This window comes from Panthera pardus, unplaced genomic scaffold (assembly GCF_024362965.1).
Source record: "Panthera pardus isolate Hobbes unplaced genomic scaffold, ASM2436296v1 HiC_scaffold_17, whole genome shotgun sequence".
In the NCBI taxonomy this organism is placed as follows: domain Eukaryota; kingdom Metazoa; phylum Chordata; class Mammalia; order Carnivora; family Felidae; genus Panthera; species Panthera pardus.
In genome coordinates, this window is record NW_026526732.1 from 119,611,043 (window position 1) to 119,633,060 (window position 22,018).

The following is a 22,018-nucleotide window of genomic DNA, read 5'->3' on the forward strand; positions in this document are numbered from 1 at the left end:
TTAATTTTTTCAGGAGCCTCCACGCCGTCGTCCACGGTTGGCTGCACCAGCTTGCATTCCCACCAGCGGTGCACGAGGGTTCCCCTTTCTCCACGTCCTCGCCGACACCTGTCGTCTCGTGTCTTCTCAGTGGGGACCGTTCCGACAGGTGTGAGGTGATGTCTCGTTGTGGCTTCGATTTGCATTTTCCTGGTGATGAGTGATGACGCACCCGTTGGTCATTTGTCTGTCTTCTTTGGAAAAACGTTTGCTCAGGTTCTCTGTCCGTGTTTTAATTGGATCTTTTTTTATTGAGTTAAATGAGTTCTGACGCCCCAAAGGTGTGACACTCCCCAGAGGTAAACGGTGGGGAATAACGTCTGCAGTGAAATTATCTTTGGCGTTTCAGGCCCCCCGTTTCTTGCATGACAGTAAGGTAGCTGAAACGTTCTGTTCTGCCACGCTCAGCCTAGCATAGTGTCTGCACGAGGTAGGCGCTGCGAGATGTTTGTTTAGGGGAACGAACTCAAGGAGTCATCGTTTGATTCTTGGGCCAGTCGCACTTGGGCAGGGGCTGGAGCCGAGGCGGCTTGTCTGGAGGGTCTCCGTACTGCTGCGCGAGAGGCCAGTGCACACTTAGTGTGTAAAACGGCGCAAAGGTAGGAGCTTACCCGCCGCCTGTAGGGCAGAAGTCAAGGCCGGTGCCTCGCGGGCCGACGTCAGGGTGTCGACCAGGCCACGTTCCTTTCTGGGACTCGGGAGAAGAGCCCCCGTCCGAGTTCATTCAGGTTGTTGGCGGGGTTCCAGCTCCCCGCAGCTGTAGTTAAGGCCCCTGCTTTCAGCCGGGAGCTGCTCTCCGTGTCTGGCCGCCACCTGCGTTCCTCGCCGTGTGGGCCCCGCATCCTCAGAGCCAGCACCGGAGAATGTTCCTTGTGTCACGTCCCTCTCTCACGCTTCACGTCTCTCTCTCCAGGGAAAGTGCACGCAGGTGCCTTTAAGAGCCCGATCGGGTCAGGCTTGCCCAGGTGACCCCTCTCTCTTAAAGTCAGCTCTGCCCCGGGGCATAGCCTGCTCCTGGCAGGAGAGCCAGTCCTGCTGATAGTCGGGGAGGGCGTCGTGCAGGGTGTGTGCACCAGGAGCAGGGCATCTCGGAGGCCGCCTGAGAACTCTGCCCCCCGTGGGACGTACAGAGGACTCCGGAGTTCAGAGCAAATGTGAAAATAACCCTGGGTCCGTGAACGAGGTGAATAATGGTAAATGCCTGACCCAGATTTCATTCTTGCGTTCCCCACGCGCGCATTGAGGAAGGTTAGAGCGCTAGGAAGTGGTCACGGGATGGCAAATTGGGGGCTCTTCCTGGCATGACGAGGCTCAGGGTGATGGCCTGGTATTGCTGACTCGGCCCGAACTCGAAGGGTCGCTGCTGACACTAATCAGAAAGTTCTTTCAACGTTATTTCACTGAAGGCGCACGTCAGGATTGGGTTAGTATCTCTATCCCAGATTCAGCCGGGTGATGTGAGGCTCAGGAAGGCTGACTGACTCAGCCAGGTTGCCCGTTAGTGAACAGCAGAGCCGGGACCTCGCTTTTCTGATCCAGCACGACGGCTGCATCCTTGCCCTTCCACTTACTGAACGCCTGCCGTGCCCGGCTCCGAGCCGGGTGATGAGGCGTCGCTGTCCGCCAGGAAGTCCGAGTCTTGGCCCCCTGTACTGCATGTAATGTACGAGTCAGCGTCACCAGTCTGGTCGCAGGGGGTGCCCCAGGGCGGGATAGCGGGGTCCGCTGGAGTCAGGTGAAGTGTTAGCCAAGAGGCTGGTCTTGGCTGATGAACCGCTGATCGGCAAACAGTGGACACGTGGTGGGAGGTCATGGCGCAGGGAGAGGCACGGGGGGCCGGGGGGCTGGCCCGCCAGGTCAGGGGAAGAAGTGCCGTGGAGGGTGGGCGGGGCGGGGGGGCACCTCCATGGCAGTCGGGGCACCAGCCGGGGTGTGACAAGCAGACGCGACCCTCTCAGCTTGGAGGGTGGAGGTGAGTGCGTACTTACTCCCATTTCCTGTCTCCGTCCCTCTTCAGGCCCTGACCCCGAGTGTTCTGTTTCCGTAGCTGAACTCGATGCAGAGCACACCCAGAAGGTCCTGGAAATGGAGCACACCCAGCAGACGAAGCTGAAGGAGCGGCAGAAGTTTTTTGAGGAGGCGTTCCAGCAGGACATGGAACAGTACCTGTCCACGGGCTACCTGCAGATAGCGGAGAGGCGAGGCAAGTTGGGCAGAGGGCCGCTGGCGGCGGGGACCCTCCCCGGGAGCCCGGAGACCGTGTCTCGCCGCGCCCCCCAGGCGGGGTGTGGGGCACAGTCCCCGGAAGTCTGGTCTGGCCTTAGTCCCCAAAACCCAAAGTGGCCCTGCCATGCGGTATTCGTCTCGTCCTTGTCTCTACCTCTTCCTGCAGGTCTAGGCTTCAGCTGGAGATACTTAGAAAACATGGAGCAGGCTTTGTTTTTGTTTTTGTTTTTAAAGGTAAAAACCAAAGAAACATCACCCATAATTCTACAGCACAGTAAAATCTCCGTCACTATTTTAGGGTGGTTCTTTCGTGTGTGTGTGTGTGTGTGTGAGTGAGTCTGTACATAATTGGTATCAAACCATTCACACATCTGGCTTTGTGTCTATCTAAATACTGTACAGGGATCTTTCCCTGTGTTATTAACAGTTCTTTAAAAGGGTATATTTTCAAAGCTGCGTCTGCGTCGTCAGGATGTCCGCAGTTAACATTTAACCAGACCCCTAGTTGAACAGATTCTTTATCTTTATACACGGTTCTGAGATGAACATCCAGATTCATAAATGTTCGCGTCTCCGAGAGTTCCCAAGAACAAACAGCAGGGGCGAAGCCCGGTACGGGGTCCCTCATCCAGCCTCTAGGAGGAGCACGAGCAGCTTGGTTGCACGGCACGCGGGCAACCGTCCAGGGCCCCTCTGCTCACCTGCCCCTCCGTACCCCTGAGCCCCTCCGCTCCCCAGCCCTGTGTCCTCCATTCTCTCCCCTGGCCAGCCTGGCCCCGGTCTTTGTTCCGATACCCTGCCCCTCACACACCCCCCAGCTCCTCTCTGTTCCCCTCACTCTGTTCCTTCCCTGTCTTTGAATCCGGTGTCCGCCCCCAGGAGAGAGGTTAAGGAAATAAAAACCGAGGAAGGAGAATAATGGAGGCAGAACACATCAAAAGTAGCATGGCAACACGCCTGGGAGAGCACCACAGGATGCACCGTGTGGATAAGGCTTCTTTCCTCAGGGCGGGTCAGATTTGAAGGAGGACATCCGGTCTCCACGGAGCCGGCCGTGTCCCTTTTGTATGCCCTCCTCTACAGTCTGTCTGCGTCTAGAAAAGCCGGACAGATCGCCTCAGAATATGCGTGCTGTTCGTGGCCTGCGGGATTTGGTGCCGCTTATGGAGGGAGTAGCCCGTTCGCTGCAGGGATTCGCGTCTCGTCACGGGCAGGGGTGAGGTCACTGTACCCTGCACGGCCGTGAGACCCTCTCTGGTGTGTCGGGGGCCCCGCCCTCCCCACCCCATCTCCACCTGTTAGCCTCCCAGGGGCCCCACCCCCAGACGCTGCGATGACACTGGGGGTCAGGACTTCTACATACGAGTTTGGGGGACACAGACATCGTGGCCGTACCAGCCACGCACCTCCTGGGAAACATACTGGAGATCTAAGGACAAGGAGCCGCTGCACCCAGGAGGTGGGAGGAGGTCGGCCAGCGAAGGGAACAGTCAGAGACTATCAGCGCTGAGGTTAACCCTGCACGTCCAGCTTGGTTCCCTGGATGTTTCCGGAGCACCTGCGAGCACTCGGCACGTCTTTAGGCCCAGAGGAAGAAAGGCCAAGTGGAAGTGCCTCTTAGGTAGGCCCGTGCTCGTGGGGAGACATGGGAGCACACACGGAGGTGAACCCGGTGCAGGGAGGTTCGAAGTGCCTCCTTGCGGTGACCGAGAGCCTGGCACACGGGGACCCTCCAGCTGGCGCGGTGGGGTGCCCGGCCAACTCTTGTTGGACAGACATCAATGAAGTATTAAGGAATTGAATTCTCACATTTGGGACACTTAAAAAATAACATTCTTCAAGTTTCCAAGAAGTCTTAGGCTCCTTTTTTTTTAAGGTAAAAAAAAAAAATGGGAGTCAGGCACATGTTGCCAATATGTGTGATTTTGAAAGCACTGAAGAAGAAAATTGGAGATTTGGGCTTTTTAGCTTTCTACTTCAGCCGTAGCTGGAAAAACATTCAGATAACAAATAGGCATCTCTCGGTGAGGCTGCTCAGAGCCATCCCTTAGACTTCCGGCCTGGCAGGTCCCATGTCCCCTTACAGACTGTTCATCTCCAGGGATGAACGCGGGGATGTTTAATGTAGGAGAATCCGTCAAAGTAAAAAATCTCCATAGTGAATATGGTATTTTGGACTCATTCCACTACATCAGAAATAGCAGTGAATTTTTTCTCACTTTCCAAAGCATCATTTTTTAATTAAGACAAAGGAATGGAAAGTTTTATCCAGCAAATTATCAGAGTAAAGGGTAAAGGGACACCCGTGACTCCTTGGATTGGGGTGAGGCTGGAGAACCCACGGAGCTGGGAGCATCAGGCACTTGAGGAGGTGAGGAGGCCACGCCAGCTTGCCAGGCAGCCTAGTGCCATCAGGGCACGTGTAACCTGGTACGACCCTGACCCGGGTTCTGTCTTCCACCCGACGTGACTCCTGTTTTCCTTGTTGCTGGGTGCTGGGGTATCTTGACAGATCACCTGGGAGACACGCCGTTCCGTACGTGTGTGTGCCCACAGTTAAATCTCAGGCTCCGGTGGGTCCCTGCTGAACTGGCAGTTCGGCAAAGTCGAATCTTCTGGAGCCGGGGGCTGCGCCCTGTGCCGCGAGACACTCTTACTCAGGCCTCGGAAGTCCCCCAGTGGACCCAGTGCCCAGGACAGAGAGGGAGGTGATGTCTGGGCTAGTGGCAAAATTAACAAAGTTAGAAGAGATGGAATTAGTAGATAAAACTGAACTAAACTAAAATTCATATAGCGTCCCCCAAGAGACAATCTAGAATGCAGTAGTCTCTCAAAACACAATTGCCAGCTTATGGTTTTAACTTTGCGTGATTGTCTCTCCGTGAGTGTTTTATTTAGAACTTTGAAATTTGGGGTGGCTCGGTCGGTTTAGTGTCCACCTCCTGATTTCGGCTCAGATCGTGATCCTAAGATGTGGGATCGAGCCCCGTGTTGGGCTCCGTGGTGAGCATTGAGCCTGCTTGAGACTCTCTCTCTCCTCCCCTCTAAAAAATAAACAAAACCAAACCTCACTGTTGAGGACATTCTCTTATGTCTTCGTACATGTGATGAGAGTTTCTTTGGGGCAGTGGGCCTCAAACTTGAGCAAGCCTCAGTCACCAGGGGGGCTGTTCACATGGAGACTGGTCCCACCCCAGAGTTTCCGATCTAGTAGGTTTGTGGTGGGGTCTGAGTGTTCACATTTCTAACAAGCTCCCCGGTAAAGGAACTCTTGAGGCAGTTGGACACTTTGAGAACCGCTTCTTGAGGGTGTATCACTGGGACAGTAATTAACGGAGTCGTTTGACGTGCTTATCTGTAATTTCACTAGATTCTGTCGGATTACCTGCCCAAGTCCCCCGTTGGTTTACGGTGCCCTAGCAGTGTGTATATGTGCCATCACTCATCTTTGTCAACACTGGGTAGTGCCTGATATTTAAATTTTTGCCAATCTGTGAGTATGAAATGACCTCTTGTTTTTAATTTGCATATCCTTGATTGTCCATTTTCCTCCTGGTTGCCTGTCTTCCTTTATGGGGCCTTTTTTAAAAAAATTTTTTTAATGTTTTTATTTATTTTTGAGACAGAGCATGAGCGGGGGAGGGGCAGAGAGAGAGCAAGACACAGAATCCGAAGCAGGCTCCAGGCTCTGAGCTGTCAGCACAGAGCCTGATGTAGGGCTCAAACCCATGGACTGTGAGATCATGACCCGAGCTGAAGTCGGACGCTTAACTGACTGAGCTACCCAGACGCCCCCCCTTATGGGGTCTGATGCTCGTGGTATTGGCCTTTACGGATTGTCATCTGAGGCAGTCACCTTCACTCAGTCCGTGGCTTATGGATTCTAGAGAGGCCTTTGCTAAATGTGTGTTTATTTCAACGTGATCGGCTCTACCCATTTTATTGCTTATGGTTTGTCCTTTTGTGTCTTGTTCAGGAAATCCTTCCCTCCAAGTATAAGCACACAAGTAGAGCTTGGCTGTAACTCCAAGTCCTAAGAACATTCTACTGTGTTTTATTCTTAAAGTTTCAGTGTTTCCCATTTTATAGTTGGCTGTTCAGTCCACCACCAGTTCGTTTTTCTGTGCATGGGGAGGTAAGGACCCAAATTCAGTAACTTTGCCTCCACCCCAGCACTCTTTCCCCACTGTTTCTGGGTGTCTCCACTGCAGTACCCGGTGAGTCTTTTCTGGGCTCTCTTCTCTGTCTCTTTCTTCTGTTTGTCTAGCCTGGAGCCCAAACTCTACTGTCTTCATTCTTCACTAAACAGTGGCTCTCAACTGGGGGCGGTTTCGTCCCCTCGGGACATTTGGTGGAGTCCCCAGAGTTTTGCCTGCTGTGCTTGGGGGCAGGGCTGTGCTGTTTGCATCTAGCGGATAGACGCAGGGCTGCTGTTGGGCACCTGCCAGTATACAGGACAGCCCTACAACAAAGAATGCTCTGGTCCAGAGCGTGGACCACAGTGTGGACAAGGCTGAGAAACCTTGTCTTACAGCAGGTCTTGCTGTGTGGTGTGCTGGAGCGATTCTTACACACCCCGAAACACGTTTATGCGTTCTTTCTTGAGAGTTGCCTTGGCTGTTCTTGGCTCTTTGTACTTCTGTATAAATGTTACAGTCAGATTTGCAAGTTCTACGAAAACCCGTCCAGGCCTTGATTGCGGTTGTGTCGCTTCTGTGCCGAGGGAGCACCAGCCTCTTAGTGGTGCTGGAAGTCCACACGTGCAGTAGGCAAGCCCTCCTCCCTGATTGCCCAAGCGCTGGGTAGAAGCAGCCTCAGACACTGCGGGGGCCGAGTAATTTCTCTGTGGGAAGAGTTGCCACCTGTTTTTCTCCACTAGGTACAAAGGTTTCCTATTTCTTGTCAATTTTAACAAGTTTTCCATGGAATCTGTCCGGTTGATCTGTAGTTGTCAAATGTGTCAGCATAACGTCCATAGTATCATTCTCAGCCTTTGTGGTATTTGGGTTGAAGTTTGCTTTTCCACCCCTCTCGGATCACTAATTTGTGCTGTTCATCCTTCATGATGAGTCTTACACAGAACAGTCATTTTTAAGTGTTTTCTTAAAGACCCAACTTTTAGCTTTGTTGTTGCTATCGTGTATCTCATTAGTTTCTCTTCCTTAGTGCTGGGCATCTTCGGTGGCGGTTTTGTTTTTTGGCTTTTTCCCTTGGTTTTGGTCTAATTTGACTGGGCTTGGTTTTCAGCATTCTTGTCTGCATAAGGCATTCAAAGCTATGAACTTTTTACAAGGGTAACGTTCACCACTTTTTAACAGAATTCTACAAGTTCTGACAAGTAAGTTTCTTCCTGGGTTTTTTAGATTTTCCATTACAATTTCTTATTTGACTTGTGACCTGTTTAGAAGTGTTTTTAAATAATGTGTGAAGTTGTTTCTAGTTACCTTTTGTTCCTGATTTCTCATAAACTTCATTGTGGTTGTTGGAGAATGGGTTATTTTTTTTTTTTTAATTCAAGACTTAGAGTTTTCCTACATGTTTTCTGTGCATTTGAGGGTAAGATCCTAAACGATAGGGTTCTGCGTGTACCCGTTCCACCAAGATCATAAGTTGGGCTGTTTAAGCATTCCCTATTATTGAATTGTATAGTTTAATTATTATCAAAGAGGTGTATTAAACCATTCTTCCCAGGATTATGGATCGGTTAGACCTTCCTTGTCACTCTGCCATTCTTTAAACATCGCCACAAATTCTATGTCACACAAATTTTGAATTGTCCTCCAGGCAAACTGAAACTTTATTAAATCACTAAGTACTACTCTTTATTTCAATATTTTTGTTTTCCCTTAAAGTCTGTTTTGTTTCCTATCAATATTGCTATGTCAGGGGCACCTGGCTGGCTCGGTTAAGTGTCCGACTCGATTTTGGCTGAGGTCACGATCTCTCAAGTTGGTGAGATCAAGGCCTGTTTATCTGCCTGACAGTGTCGAGCCTGCTTAGGATTCTCTCTCTCCCTCCCCCTGCTTGCCCTCTTTCTCTCTCAAATAAACTTTAAAAAAATATTGCTAGGTCAGCTTTCTTCTTGGAGTTAATTATTTAACTACTTAAGCTTTTGTTTGTTTCTTTTAACTTAATGTCCTTATGTTTTGGGAGTGTCTCCAATAAACTAGACATAGTGAGATTTTTATCACTTTCATTCAGTCTTCTGATCTGTTAACTGGAAAATCCGACTCACCTACATTTACTGTGATTACTGACACACGGCTTCATTACTACCTTTCTTGGTACTGTTCCCTTGCCTTTTTAATCCGGTTTTGCGTTCTCTTCGGTTTTAAATCCTACTCCTGCCCTTTTCCAAAGGATGGGACAGACGGAAATGAAAGGGAGCCTGTGTCCCTTACAAAACTGCAGTCAGACCAAGGCCAACCGCCAGAAAGGCCCTGCTGACAGACCGTGGCCAGAACAGAAAACCTGCCGGTTGCCTGACTTCTGGTGGCCCGGCAGCCGCACACAAGCACCCACGGGGCCCACGACTGACCAGTGGTGGTGTCCCCTGACCAGTCAGCCTGGAGAAGCTTCGGGACGCCGCCCCGCTGGTACCCCTCGCGGTATCGAGCGTGAAGCAGCGCAGTGACTCCGCGTGGCAGTGGCCCCGGGCCTGCACCCCACCCGAGTCCACACCACGTGGCTTTCATGCCTCTACTTAAGAGGAGTCACCTCAGCTACAGTAAGCTTCGCCCTGCGAAGAACAGAAACTACATGCTTTCTTATTTTAGCGCTGGCCTTGAACAAGGTTGTGCCTAAGACGGTCAGCTCCTCCCCTCTGCTGCCGGAATGGGGTCTTACACCGCGATGGCTCTCGGGCCCCCCCCCCCCCCCCCCCGAGCTCCCGAGTCACCCACCTCCTGCATCCTGGGCCCGACCTCCTGGACTCTGTGCCTGTGGCGAGAGTAGGTTCGTGGTGACGAGCTGTCTGCGCTCATAGCTGATGCTCGGTCTTAAATGCCATTTAATGTTACATAATTTTAGAAATGGCATTTATCTCACCTCTTTGAACTTATTATTCCATTGTCTTCTTATATTGTTGTCGAGAAGCCGTCATTCTAACTACTTCCTTCTCTTCCCTCTCGTGCCCTCTCTCTGACGTTCCCCAGCTTCACTGCAGGTGATGTAGGAGAGGATTTCTTTCATCTGTCTTCCTTGGAATAGATTTTTGCTTCCTAAATCTGGGACGTCACATCTTCCAGCAAGTCTGGGAGAAAATCAGCCTCTTTGTCCGTGTCCCCCACCATCTCTTCTTGTCTCAGGACTGGGACGGTGCTGCGGGTTTGCATTTTCCGTCTGTTTCTGCGCCCTACGGTCTTATTCAGTCTTCCTAACTTGTTTGGCCCTAGTCCCTAACCATCCGTTTAATACCGGCCCACGGTTTTACATTTCAGTGATTAAAATGTTCCTATCTGAAAGTCGTTTGGCTGGTTTTTGATTCCATTTTTAAGGTCATTAAAATGCGTAAAGTCATTTGAATTCAGTAAAGGGTGTTACACGGAGCTCCTTTCCGCTGACCTTCGCCGGGAGTGACGGACGGGTTCCCACCGTGTGCTGTAGACTCTGGACTGGGCCGAGTTTATGTTTTTATATCCCTGTGAGACCCAGGGTGAACCAGAAATAATTTGTTTCTGCCAGGGACGGTCATGCCTGGGGTGACCAAGTCGACTGGCTCGTTGTTTTCTGGACCACAGAGGTAGCTGGAATATGGGCTCCAGACCCAGGGGCTGCCCTCCCCCAGGGCCCCAGCTGGTGGACCCCTCCTGGTATTGATGTCCTTTTGCTCCTGGGCCAGTTTCACTTTTCTCTTTCACCACAGAGAGCTCGTGCTGCCCGCTCACCAGCCTGTGGCTGCCCAGAGCTTGTCTGCTTTTCAGATCAAAGACCGGAGAGATGTCATAAGGGCAGTGACAGCTTCCCCAGGAAGCTCGATAAAGTCTGGGGGCCTCTGCAGGCAGAAGGCAAAGCTGTGTCGGCAGGGAGGTAACGAACCTCCTGCTGTGGGGATGTGGCTCTCGGGACCCTGCTCCCCGCAGCTGCGGGCTGCTTCGTGCAGAAACGGGTCGCGTTCCGCACCTGCAGGCCGAGGGCTGGGGGTGAACGAACAGCCGGAAGGGGCCGACGTAACAGCAGCCAAGACCGGTCTAGGATGGAGTCACAGGGCCCGACTCGGGTGTGTCGTTTTCTGCCTTAGAAAGTCTGGAGTAGCAGGAGAGATTTCATACCTGGAGAACATACGTGGTCAACTGATGCACTTGAAGGGTTACTGAGGGCAAAAAGGGTCATTCCTGCTCGTGCCCGTCTCTTCCCAGAGCCCATGGGCAGCATGTCGTCCATGGAGGTGAACATCGACATGCTGGAGCAGATGGACCTCATGGACGTGTCTGACCAGGAGGCCCTGGACGTCTTCTTGAACTCCGGCAGCGAAGACCCCGCTCTGCCGTCTCCGGCCGCAGGTGGGGGCGACAGCCTGGCACGAGGTCTGTCACGCGTCCGCCAGCTCCCTCCGGAGGGAGGATCCCGGACGCCCGGGGCCAGTCTCTAAGTTCTGCCTCTTGTGCCGCCACTTGTGGGCTCACGGCGGCGGGGAGGGGGGCTCTGGTTGATCCGTGGTGAACCTCTCCCAGCTTGTGATGCTCGGCCCAGATTCGTCCAGGGACCGCGCAGTCGGACCCGGGTCGTCCTTCTTCCTCGGGCTCAAAAGGCCTCTGGGGGTCAGGCTGTAAGGCCTGGAGCTTGGGGCTCACCCTCAGCAACCCCCCCCCCCCCCTCCACAGGTGGTCGCTTGACCTTTTGCTCAGCTTGGGCTGATAGTTTAAGAGTTAAGTCGCCACCCTTCGGGCACTTGATCTCCATTTACTGCCTTCCCCAAATTGCGATTCATGGAAGTCCAGTAGAAATTTTCCAAGGCCCCCTCTACCCCGCCCGATTTAAGTCTGGGACGAGCCCTGCAAGGTGGGGGCAGGGCTGTCTCATATGCACATCCTTGCTAAGAAAGCACTTCTGTTCTTCCACAGGCGCAAAAAGGGAAAGGCTCAGACCAGGGTCCCGGTGCTACTAGGCCCCCTTCCTCCGAAGCCCACCTCCAGTTTTCTTGTCCACTTGTGTTTCCTCTACCTTCTCCCCGAGGCAGCGCTCTCCCCCTCCCCGCCGTCGGGGGAGGGGGGGGGGGGGTGCTGGGGCAGGGCAGTCCTGAGAGTGCCTGGCGCTTTCCCGGAGTCAGGGACAGACAGACTGGGGTTTAGGACCTTCTTCAGTTTCCCTGAACTTGGAGAACTGCTACAAGATCAGTGAGACCGGCGCCCAGAGAAAAACTCCCCGAATTACTCGCCAGGACATGTCCTGATGGCCGAGGTTCCTGGGCTGCTCCTCAAAGCAAGGCGGCCTGTGCCTCCGGCGGTTTCTCTCAGAAGCCACCCCGGACGGTTGGAGGGTCCCTGGCGCCACCTGCCCTCGTGGAGACAGGCAGCCGGGTTCTGCGGCCCCCGGAACCAACGCCGCCCGCCCCTTCTGTTCCGCGCGCGTCGGGGGGCCGGGTGGGGGGGGGGGGAGGCGTCTCCAGCACAACTTCCGTGGCAGCTTCTCTGTTGTGTTTGCAGGGCCCGAAGCGGGCGGCGGGCCGATCGAAGTCACCCTCCAGGTTCCCAGGCCCTCCGCGTCGCGAGCCGAGCCGCCGTCCTCGCCGTCCGCGCAGGCCCCCGGCGACGGCGGAGAGTCCCCCGTCGTCCAGTCCGACGAGGAGGGAGTGGAGGTGGACACGGCCCTCGCCACCCTGCACACCGACGACAGCGACTCGTAGGTGCGCGCGCCCCGCCCTGGAGGCAGGTGCCGTCCCCGAGGCTCCTGGTCGTGACGCAGTTGCCGCCGCCGGCGCGTGAGGCCCTGACTGTACAAACCGCTGACAATAAAGCTTGCGGACTTCACCCCGACAGGGTACAAAGCCAGTTTGTGCGGAAGGGCTTCGAATTCCAATTTGTGCAGCAGGGAGGGTGTCCACACGGGCCGTCCCCGCGATCCTGAGCCCTTCCTCCCGAGCGTGGCCGTAGCCGGCCCCCCAAACGGCCACCGCACACGGTCCGCTCCACCGCTCCCTCCTTCCTCCTGCTGAGGAGCGGGTGGCACGCGGGGTCCCCTTCGCCACCACTGGTAGCCCGGCGCCTAGTGAGGGAGGGCGGCCCGGCCTGCTGTCGCGTCCCACGACGTGCCACTAGCCGGCGGGCGCAGGGAGTGAGCGCCAAGCCGCATCCGTGGGGCCTAAGCGACGGGGTTTCCGAGAACCACCTGCGGACAGAATGGGGGGGCGGGGGGGGGGGGGCGGTAAACTCGCCGCTGCAGGGGGGAGTCGCAGCCCTCTGCCCGTTCACCGGAAAACAGAGACCAATCTCAAAAAAACTTCGTTTTTATTATTAAACCTTGTAGTACAAACCTGAAAAGTAAACAAAAAACTGGCAATAAACAACATGAAGTCTTCCCTCCCGCGGGAGGAGTGCAGAGCAGCGCTAATAAATTAAATGTCAAACTGTAAGCCATAGGCAGAAGTTTACTGTCAAAAAGAGGGAAAGTACACAGCAAGGCCATAAAAACCGGACAACCACATCGGAAAACACGTGACTCTGTTTATGTAATTGTTAAATATTCCAAAAACAGTTCAGTCTTCTGCAACAACAACCGACAAAGTGTATCACAGGACGCTCCCGACAGTCCCACTGGCAAGCTCAGTGCATATGAGTAGCTACGGGCTCGATGGATCCAATTACGAAACAAAGGACAGCTCGTGAAAACAGTTCCCTTTTTTATTCCACACGTACTGTACACACAACCGGAGAAGGGCAACAGCTACTCCATTATTATTTTGTTGTTGTCGTTCAGTGATGTAAGCAGCACTTATAAATGTTACAAGAAAAACCCTGTAAGCATCCAATCCACCCGATGAAGAAACGGAAACGTAAGGCTTTTCTTCATCTTGTCCTCGCACCCTCCCCACCCCCCACCGAGAAAAAGGCTCAAGTATTTAAAACAATTTACAGGCGTATGTACAAAAGGGACGGGATTCTTTTTTTTTCTTTTTTCTTTTTTTTTTTGTTACAACATGAAGAGAAAAAATAGACAAGATGAGCGCAAATGCATTTTCACATTCAGAAAGAACTGCAGACCTCCTAGTGGCTCTAAGTGTGACCGTCGACGAAACGAGTTTAGAAAGAAAGATTAATGCTGACTTGTGAAGGTGTAAACCAAGCAGTGACATGAAGACGGAATGTTAGAGAGATTGCACGTCTAGGACAAAGAAGCACTTTCGGCTTCGATCACTTTTTTTTCCTTTTTTGTTTTTTTGTGGTTTTTTTTTTTTCTTAAGGATGCTATTGAAGGGTTTTTTGATAAAGTAGCCAACAGCACCAAAAAATAACAGAATGGATTTCCTAATGAAATCAGGCACAGGTTTCCCTCACGTGACCCCTCCAAGGCAGGCAGTCTGCTTTCTTCTCTCGCTCTCCTCTTTCCCTTAAACAGATGCATAGAGATGTGCTGGTAAAGAGAACCTCGTCGTCCGCTTCCGCATTTTGCCTCGGGTTAGGAAACAACGTCCGCCTTCAGCTGCCATAACCGCCCAAAGAAACAAAATGGGGGTTCTCCGGTTTTAAAAATTACAAACTCATTTTGCACATGACAGAAGAAAAGACAGCCAAAGTAAAGCCATTTCTTTTCAAGTTTTGTGTGTGTGTGTGTGTGTGTGTGTGTGTCTCCTATCCCTTTTCCTCTCTAGAAAAATCTGCTCACATGACTGGTTTTTTAAAATTTGTTCTCCAAACTTCACCCTCTTCGAAAATGGGTTAAAAAAGCCTTTTTTCCCCCCAAGTTACCAAAAAAAACCAAAACAAAAACAAAAAACAAAAAAACCAAAACAAAACAAAAAACCAAAAAGGCTTTTTTCAGCCACAGGGGCGATACAAATTAATACAGCCCCCTCAAGGGTTTTTAAAACAGTGAATATACGGCAGTTTCCAAAATCTGACTGCAGTATCTAGGTATTCTAAGTACAAAAAAAAGTTCAACAGTTTAATGCTAAAACAAAATTAGTTCTCTAAAACCAGAAGAAAATCTTCTTTAGAGCTAGTGCAAAGACAGCTTGTATCCTACAGCAAGTACTCCAAACTAGAATATCATAATTACAAAAAAATATATATCGATCGACACGGTGTTGGCATCTTCACGACGAGCTCGAAGCACTTCGGGGGGAACCGGAGGAGGAAAGCCGGGGTGGCGGCACGTCCACGGTCGCCCTCTTGCGGGGCCCTCTTTTCGGTGTGGGTTTGCCGAGACGGTTCTCGATGCTGCCGTTCTTACCAGACACTTTGCCGCAGATCTGATTGACCAGACTGATGATCTGCTCCTGTTTCCGGGCGAGAGGAAGACAATTAACAGACCAGAAGCACGCGATCCCAGACCCCTCCCGGGGTGACGCTCACCACCACAGCACAGGACAGGGGGGCCGCGGAGTGCTGCCCCGCGGAGGCGGTTCACAGACACCAGGAGAAGCGATTCTGAGGCGGCGGCTCGGGAACCAGGCAGAACGATCCTTGAGAACCAGGCCCCTAACCTGGCCCCTAAAGCGGGCCCTTTGCTTCTCACAGACACGCCTGCCACTTCATGGCCCGGAGGGATGAGGGGCAGAGCACCTGCCCCAACGCGCGTCCTAGCCTCCGAGCCCCCGCCACGGCACCGCCCCGCGGCTGGCAGGGTCACTGAAATCCCTGAAGTCCCACAACTGTACCCAGTACGTTGTTTTCTACACGCATCTCACGTGTAACGTGTCCCTCGCCCCGGAGCCTGGGCCACCCAAACAGCAAGAGCGGGTCACCGTCCCGCGGCCACACGACCCAGCCACCCGGCAGACGGGCTCCGTGCGCGGACAGGGTAACGGGGCTGCCTGCACGTGAGGCTCACGGGGGCGTCCCGGAGGCTTCTTGCCCCGAAGAGGCCAAGTGCCTAGGGCGGTGTCATTCCAGCTGCCCGGGCACTCGAGCCTTCCTTCACCTGGCCTTGCAGATAAATACACGTGTCTACTTCTGGATATTTCTGGCACCCCCTCCTCTCGGCGAAGGGGAGATGATTAACAAGCATCCTTAAAGTCAATCAAGGGAACCATTCTGCTGTCGGCATCAAGTACGTATTTGTAACCTCAACACCACTCAGAACCATGCAGTTTTACGAGAAACCATGGGGGGAAATACCAAAATGGCATATGGCCAGACCTTTCAGAAGCACCTGCTCTGGACCAGGATCAGAGGGAACCATGGGGACACAGGTGGGGGCGAGGGGGGGGAGGGGGGATTGCTTATCCTTCACTCAAAGGCCTGGGGTTCACCTGAGTCCCAAGCTGGCCCTCCCGCAACAGGAGCCTCTCCTCACGGAAGTGGAAGGTGTTAAAGGCGAAGAAGTGAAAACCGTGTGGGAAGAAAGTGAAAAGCACCCTAGAAGCAACAGGGCCGCCCGTTTGCGCAAACGCTGTCTGTGGCCATTTTTTCAAGCACTTATGATAAACTTGCTAAACGAAGATAAATAGATGAGCTGCTTTAAAACCTGTGGCTTAAGCTTTTGGGGCAGCACGGGCCGGGCAGGGCCCTGCCTGTGCCCTGCGGCTCCCTCGGCCGGCCCGGGGGGCTCGGACCCGGGATCTGTGTGCCCCAAATACCGGGCCTTCCAACCAGAACTGCGGTGCCCTCACGAGGCATTTCTGAAACCCAGCCAAGAACCAGAAATTACAGAGTTAAAAAGCACACAGCTTAAAGAAGGAGCGGATTCAGATTCTCATTTACTAAAATTAGTCCAATGACAAAGTAGGCAGCTTCTACGCCCTTTTCTCTTACTCATCAAAGTGATAAAGCTTCACACAGACCCTACAGACGGGATTCTCTGTCCCATATTCCGGTCACAAAAGACAATGGGCTACAGATGGAAGAACCCAGATTTTGTAGAGCCTGAAACCCTGAGGGCGAAGCCCCCCAGCATGTGGGCGGCACCCCGCGGGCTGACCGTGCTGTTCTGACTCCCCGCTGAGGGTGTCTTTGTCGCGGGCTCTGACGTCCGCGGGTACAGCGGAGCAGCAGGGCGCGCAGGGCGGTTATGCCTTCACCGACGCACACCCTAAAAGCCAGGCCCGGATCTATTCTCAGCTCAAGCTTATTCCGCCAAAGTCTTATTACCCCGACCGACCCGCAGCCTGAGCCCCCACAGATGTGCCACCACGCCCTCCAGAGTCCTGCCCGGAGCAGAGACGTGTGACGCCAGGCGTGGTCACCTCACCCAGGACCCACCCCCACTGAGATCTGGGTGCGGGGGCCTGCGGGACAGAGGGGCCCTTGGCAGATACAGCCCTGGGGGCGGGGCCCTGCTGGGGGCCGGGGAGGGCCTGGTGCAAGGGTGTGTGCAGCCGCCCAGGGTAGGGGACACAGCACCACAGTGATCTGAAGGGTGACCACCCCATCCCACCCCCGCCAAGAAATGTTCCGGGTCAGTCAAGACGTGAGACACGTCCTCCAGTCGCAGCGCAAGCGACTGCCCAGCAGCCCAAAGCGTTCATGCTGGACGTGCCAGGAAGTCACCCAGGCGCGGGCCCGCTGCTCGCTGCGGGGAGAGCCCTGGCCCAGTGGCACCTGCTCTCCGTGCCGGCTAACAGACACCGCCAACCGAGCGCGCGAGGGCTTCAGATGGAGTCTGCCTCTGCAGACGACCGGGGACTCAGCGAGACAGGGGCCATCAGGGGACCGTGAGGCGCGACGCCCCGGACCAGAGCGGAAGCACAGAAGTGGCGAGAACTGGCTGGACTGGCACTTATACAAAGCTGGAACGGGATCTGGGGAACTGGATGCAGAAAGACAAGACTTCATGTTTCAGCCCGGGGCCCTTGGGTGAGGACCCAGAGCCGCCCCCTGGCCTCGTGCGCGGCAGCCCCGCCGGGAGCCCGGCAGTGGCTTGTGCCAGATGCTCCGCGTTCTTGACCTGATGTCGGTTACACGGGAGTTTCTATGGAGATGAAAGACGCCGGGCACGGTCTGCAGCACTTCCAGGAGTGACCCATGGCGTCCACGCCCCCACGCGCCCCCTGCCCCCACCCTAGCCCCGGGCAGATGGCGCAGTCATGAGGGTCATCGGCGCCAGGTGTCGGTCACCAGTGCAGCGGGACTCTCGGCAGACCCCGAGCTCCTCCTCGCACTGACCCCCACCCTGGTGGCTGCTCGCTGTGGGGGTGACCGCGGCAGGCAAAGTGCACGGCTATGGGAGGTGGTGGCCGAGGGGGCTCTGCAGGGCTGCAGCGAGGAAGGCTGTCTGGCCCTGGCCCCAGAACCCTAGAATCGGGCTTTTCCGGGAAAACCAGAGACAGCCTTGGCTCTGAGGCCCCTGAAGTGGCCAATGCCGCTCACAGGGGGCCCCCCGGCCCGGAGAGAAGGGAGACAAGGCCCTGATCTTCCTGTGCTGTCCGCACCATGACCTGTCCTTCCCTTCCCCACCGCCCCCCCCACCCCCAACGGCTGCATCTGTCCCGCGATGGAGATGCACAGGTGGCCCACCGTGCCCCTGGATCTGGACCCTACCGGGAGGGGACAGCACAGTCCCTCATTTCCTCAGCAGCCTAGCCAACCAGTGGGGCCAGCACCCAGATCCCGCCCTCGTAAACGGAGGCCCTGGCGGCCACTGGTGCTGACAGAGACGCTGTAGGGGAGAGATGGGCCAGGCTCCCGTGCAGGGGGAGGTGGGCCAGGGGTCCCCATTAACTGGAAGAAGAAAACCGAGATAGAAGGAAGTTTGTGGAAGTAAAGAAATCTCCCCGGTGTTAGTTCCTAGGGCTCCCCAGGTCGGATCGGACACAGGCTGGACCCCCCCCACCCCCACCCCCACTTTCTGTGGAGTCAGGCCGTCCAGACAGGGGCCCAGCACCACACTGGGTGCCCTCGGCCTCCGTTCACACCAGCTGTTCACCTCTGTGGAAAGGCCGAGCAGGGCACAGGTCCCCCCGGTGCGGACTGACCTCATCGTAGCGGTACATCAGCTTCAGCCCTCGACAGGACTTCTGCTTCTCCACGTGGCGCAGAGCACACTCCAGGCAGAAAACCACGTTCTCGTTCTCCTGCACGACCTGTGGGAACAGCGGTGGCCGGTCCTGAGGTGCAGAAGCCATCGGGCCCCCCCCCACCCCCCCGAGGGAGCAGGGGCAACTCAGGGAGGCCCGACCCCGGCTAAAGTCCCCTCCCGATCTCTGCTGCCCCTTCCCAGGAGGGGTTCTCGCCAGCGACAGGCTGGAGGAGACAGGATGAGACCGTGGTGCCGCTGATAAGCTCTCAGGCACTGGGCCTTCCGGGACCTTGTGCACACAAACCACCTGGGGAGAAGATGTGGCAGGGTGACCGGGAAACGCACCCCAAACGTTTCAGCGGCGCGATCGATTCTGCTGGTTACCCAGAGGCCGCCCCCCGCACGCCCCTGGGGGACCCGATGCCTCTGCCCGAACCTGCCCCGAAACTCCAACTGCCTCCTGGGTGATCTGCAAGCCGGACAGGCCCCGACCCCCTGCCAGCCCGTGGGAAAGCCTCTGGCAGCGGGAAGCGCACACCAGGGCCTGGGGCCCAGGGTCCCTGTAGGCAGCACAGGGCCTGATCCGCCACAGACATGAAGATTTGGGGGTGGGGAGGGTGCAGAGGGACAGCTGGTTTGCATGGGGGCCCTCCCCCTGTCCCCATCCCCCCAACTTCTAGTCCTGGTCTCATTTAGAAGGAAATTCGGGAAAATGCTGCCTTCACACACAAGACGCGAGAGGTTCACAGGCCTTTTCATGAAGACTGAGGAGAAACAGCCAGCCGCGGGAGTAAGGAAGTGACACTTAAGGGAAGAAACCCATCATCTTTTAAAGACGCTCAGGCTCAGGACAGGAATAAGCAAAAAGAGGAAACCATAAACAAAAATACAATCTTATTACTAATCCAAGCACTGAAAGTTGTGAATCAAAATAAAATCTCAATTTTTACCTATGAATTCAGGATGATACAAGCTTTCTTTTCTAAGTAACTTAATAAAGTTTTTTATTTATGTGAGAGAGAGAGAGAGAGAGAGAGCAAGCAAGCGTGAGCAGGGGAGGGGGCAGAGAGAAGAGAGAAAAAGGAGACAGGATCCTAAGCAGGCTCCACATGGTCAGCACAGAGCCCTACTTGGGACTCGAACTCAGAAACCGTGAGACCATGACCTGAGCCGAAAGCGAGAATCAGATGCTTACGGAGGCAGTGCAACGTAGGCTTTCTTAAAACAACAGTCAGGCTGCTAGGAAATGCCTAGTGACAGCCTGAAAACAAACCCACGGGAACAGGCCAGTGCCCCGCACGGAGGTCGTGACAGTGCTGTTCATGGTCGTGGGAAGTAACGGGACACTTTCCCACGGGAGTAACTCTGTTCCAACACAAGAGGGACGCCCACGGGACTATGTGGCTTTTATGAGCCAAGCTCACAAAGCATTTTTAAGACCCGGGGAAATGCTTATGCTTTTCTTTCTCTCAGAGAGCATGGCTCTTGATTTTCTCTCTTTAGAAACGCCTTGGAAAAGAAAAACTAAGGCGGAAGAAAACACAGATCTTGCTGGACTTCTAAGAGGGCTACACCCGGATCGAGCCGCTGAGAGCTGAAAACCTCCTAAAGCTGAAACTGCACGTTAGGCAGCTAACCTCCCGGACAGCACAGCTCGGCCGGGCCCCCCTGACGCGTGCTCCCGACAGCAGTCTACGCTGGGCCAAGTCCCGCAGCACAAAGCCTGTGTGACAAGACAGGCTGACTGTCCCGTGTGACTGCTTAAACGCCGTGCTGAACGTGAGGCCAGAAGGGCTGCATGGGGCAGAGCGGTTGCGAGAGAATCGGCCATTCAGCCTCGTGACTGCAGAGCTGGCTGGGAGCCGCGGTCACCGCTGCTCTGCGTCACACGGAGGACCCCGTGGCACATCGCGGGGGGGTGAGGGCGCGGCTGTAAAGTAAAAATCCGAGTACAGTTTCCACTAAATGCCTACCAGCTTTGGACCATCGTAAAGTGGAAATGTCCTAGGTTGGGAAGCATCCGTGTGCACGTGTGTGGCCGCTGTGGATGCCACTCTATCCCCCCATCTCCCCGCGCCCCCAATCAGGTAAGTCCTAACGCCCAGTACCTCAGAATGGGACTGTATTTGGAGGCGGGGCCCAGAACGAGGCAACTGGGGTCAAATGAGGTCACAGGGAGGGTCCGGTCCAAGTAGGACTAGTGTCCTTACAAGAAGGGGTTAAGGGGCGCCTGGGTGGCGCAGTCGGTTAAGCGTCCGACTTCAGCCAGGTCACGATCTCGCGCTCCGTGGGTTCGAGCCCCGCGTCAGGCTCTGGGCTGATGGCTCGGAGCCTGGAGCCTGTTTCCGATTCTGTGTCTCCCTCTCTCTCTGCCCCTCCCCCGTTCATGCTCTGTCTCTCTCTGTCCCAAAAATAAATAAAAAAAAACATTGAAAAAAAAAAAAATTAAAGAAAAAGAAGGGGTTAAGACCTAGACCCTCCGGGTGAGGGGTGAGGGGTGAGGGGTGGGGGAGGGCACACGTGAAGAAGACCCGGGGAGACTGTGGCCATCTGCTCGCCAAGGACCCAGAGGCCTCGGACGAAACCCACACTACCGCCTCCCGGAGCCCAGACTCGCGGCCTCGAGAGCTGGGAGGGGAGGGAAGGGACAGTCGTCCAAGCCCCCCGCGAGCGGTGCGGACTAACACAGTTCTCCCCTTCTCTCAGCCTTCGGACTCCATGGGAGCAGCTGGGGGTCCCCCACCTCTGCAGGGCACCCGGCCGAGGGCTGGGGGACACGGGGTGAGGCGGCGTCCTCCAGGCACAAGGCCAGGAGGGGGACGGGTGTGCCTGATGCCCCGTGCCTCGGCGACCACGTGGGACGTCAGTGCCACGGCGGGTGTGAGGACACTAAGCTCCAGTCACTGGAGGGCCGTGGGCACCGGGCAGAGGTGCACGGCATCCCGACAGCCCTGTGTGGGGGCGGCCACCCCGACGGACCACACCAGCCCGGCGGCCATTCCCCTGAGGCGTCTGAGCCCCGCTCTGGCCTGGGACGGCCGTGGGGAGACACAGTGACCGCACGAACACGGCTAAGCCCAGGGCTGGGCGGGCCGGGGACACCGGCGAGGACTCTGTGGAAGCCAACGAGGACGAAAGCGGGGCGGACGACCGCGGGAGCAGCAGCTTCCGCCAGAGGCCAGGAGGCTGGAAGCAGGGCTGCTCCGCTGCGGGGACTGTCCGTTCTGACCCAAGACAGCCCCAACTCCGCAGGGCAGCGCACTGGACCCTGACCCCGAGGCAAGAGCCGAGGACGCGCGGGGCCCAGGCCCCTCGGGGGCAGCGGCCGGGTGGGGGTGGGGGGAAGGACGGGGAGGAGTGCAGGGCAGAGGAGAGAGGAGCACGGGGCAGGGGCGAAAACCGTCCCGACCCGCGGCCGCACGCCCGGGCTCACCATGGACAGGTAGCACAGGTGCTGGCAGACCTGACACCTCCTCTCTGACGTCTCCAGCTGCAGCCACTTTCGAGGCTTTTTCTTGCCATCCGCCATGGCGCCGTTGCCGTCGTGGCTGCCGTAGCGGGCGGACGAGTGGAGGCCGGCCTCGAACAGCTGCCGCCGCTGCCGCAGCTCCGTGTCCCTGCGCGGACAGAGCGGGGGGCG

At 55.4% G+C, this 22,018-nt stretch overlaps 2 protein-coding genes across 9 annotated transcripts in view; one reads left to right on the forward strand and one right to left on the reverse strand.

Annotated features, from left to right (window-relative positions):
* The window catches only part of DTNBP1 (dystrobrevin binding protein 1), a 131,159-nt gene extending 118,926 nt beyond the window's left edge, over nt 1-12,233 (forward strand). The window contains exons 8-10 of one of the 2 annotated variants that reach the window (XM_053904885.1): nt 2,087-2,242; nt 10,623-10,766; nt 11,910-12,233. In XM_053904885.1, the coding sequence (XP_053760860.1) occupies nt 2,087-2,242; nt 10,623-10,766; nt 11,910-12,109 (500 nt within the window). In that variant the 3' untranslated portion in view covers nt 12,110-12,233. The remainder of the gene's footprint in view (nt 1-2,086; nt 2,243-10,622; nt 10,767-11,909) is intronic. The other variant, XM_019420062.2, reaches the window with a different exon arrangement.
* Nucleotides 12,234-12,693: 460 nt separating this feature from the next.
* JARID2 (jumonji and AT-rich interaction domain containing 2) overlaps nt 12,694-22,018 on the reverse strand; it is a 272,742-nt gene continuing 263,417 nt past the window's right edge. For all 7 annotated transcript variants that reach the window (XM_019420066.2, XM_019420064.2, XM_019420067.2 and 4 more), the window contains 3 exons: nt 21,812-21,995; nt 18,335-18,442; nt 12,694-14,698 (listed from right to left, as the gene is read on the reverse strand). In XM_019420066.2, the coding sequence (XP_019275611.1) occupies nt 14,516-14,698; nt 18,335-18,442; nt 21,812-21,995 (475 nt within the window). In that variant the 3' untranslated portion in view covers nt 12,694-14,515. The remainder of the gene's footprint in view (nt 14,699-18,334; nt 18,443-21,811; nt 21,996-22,018) is intronic.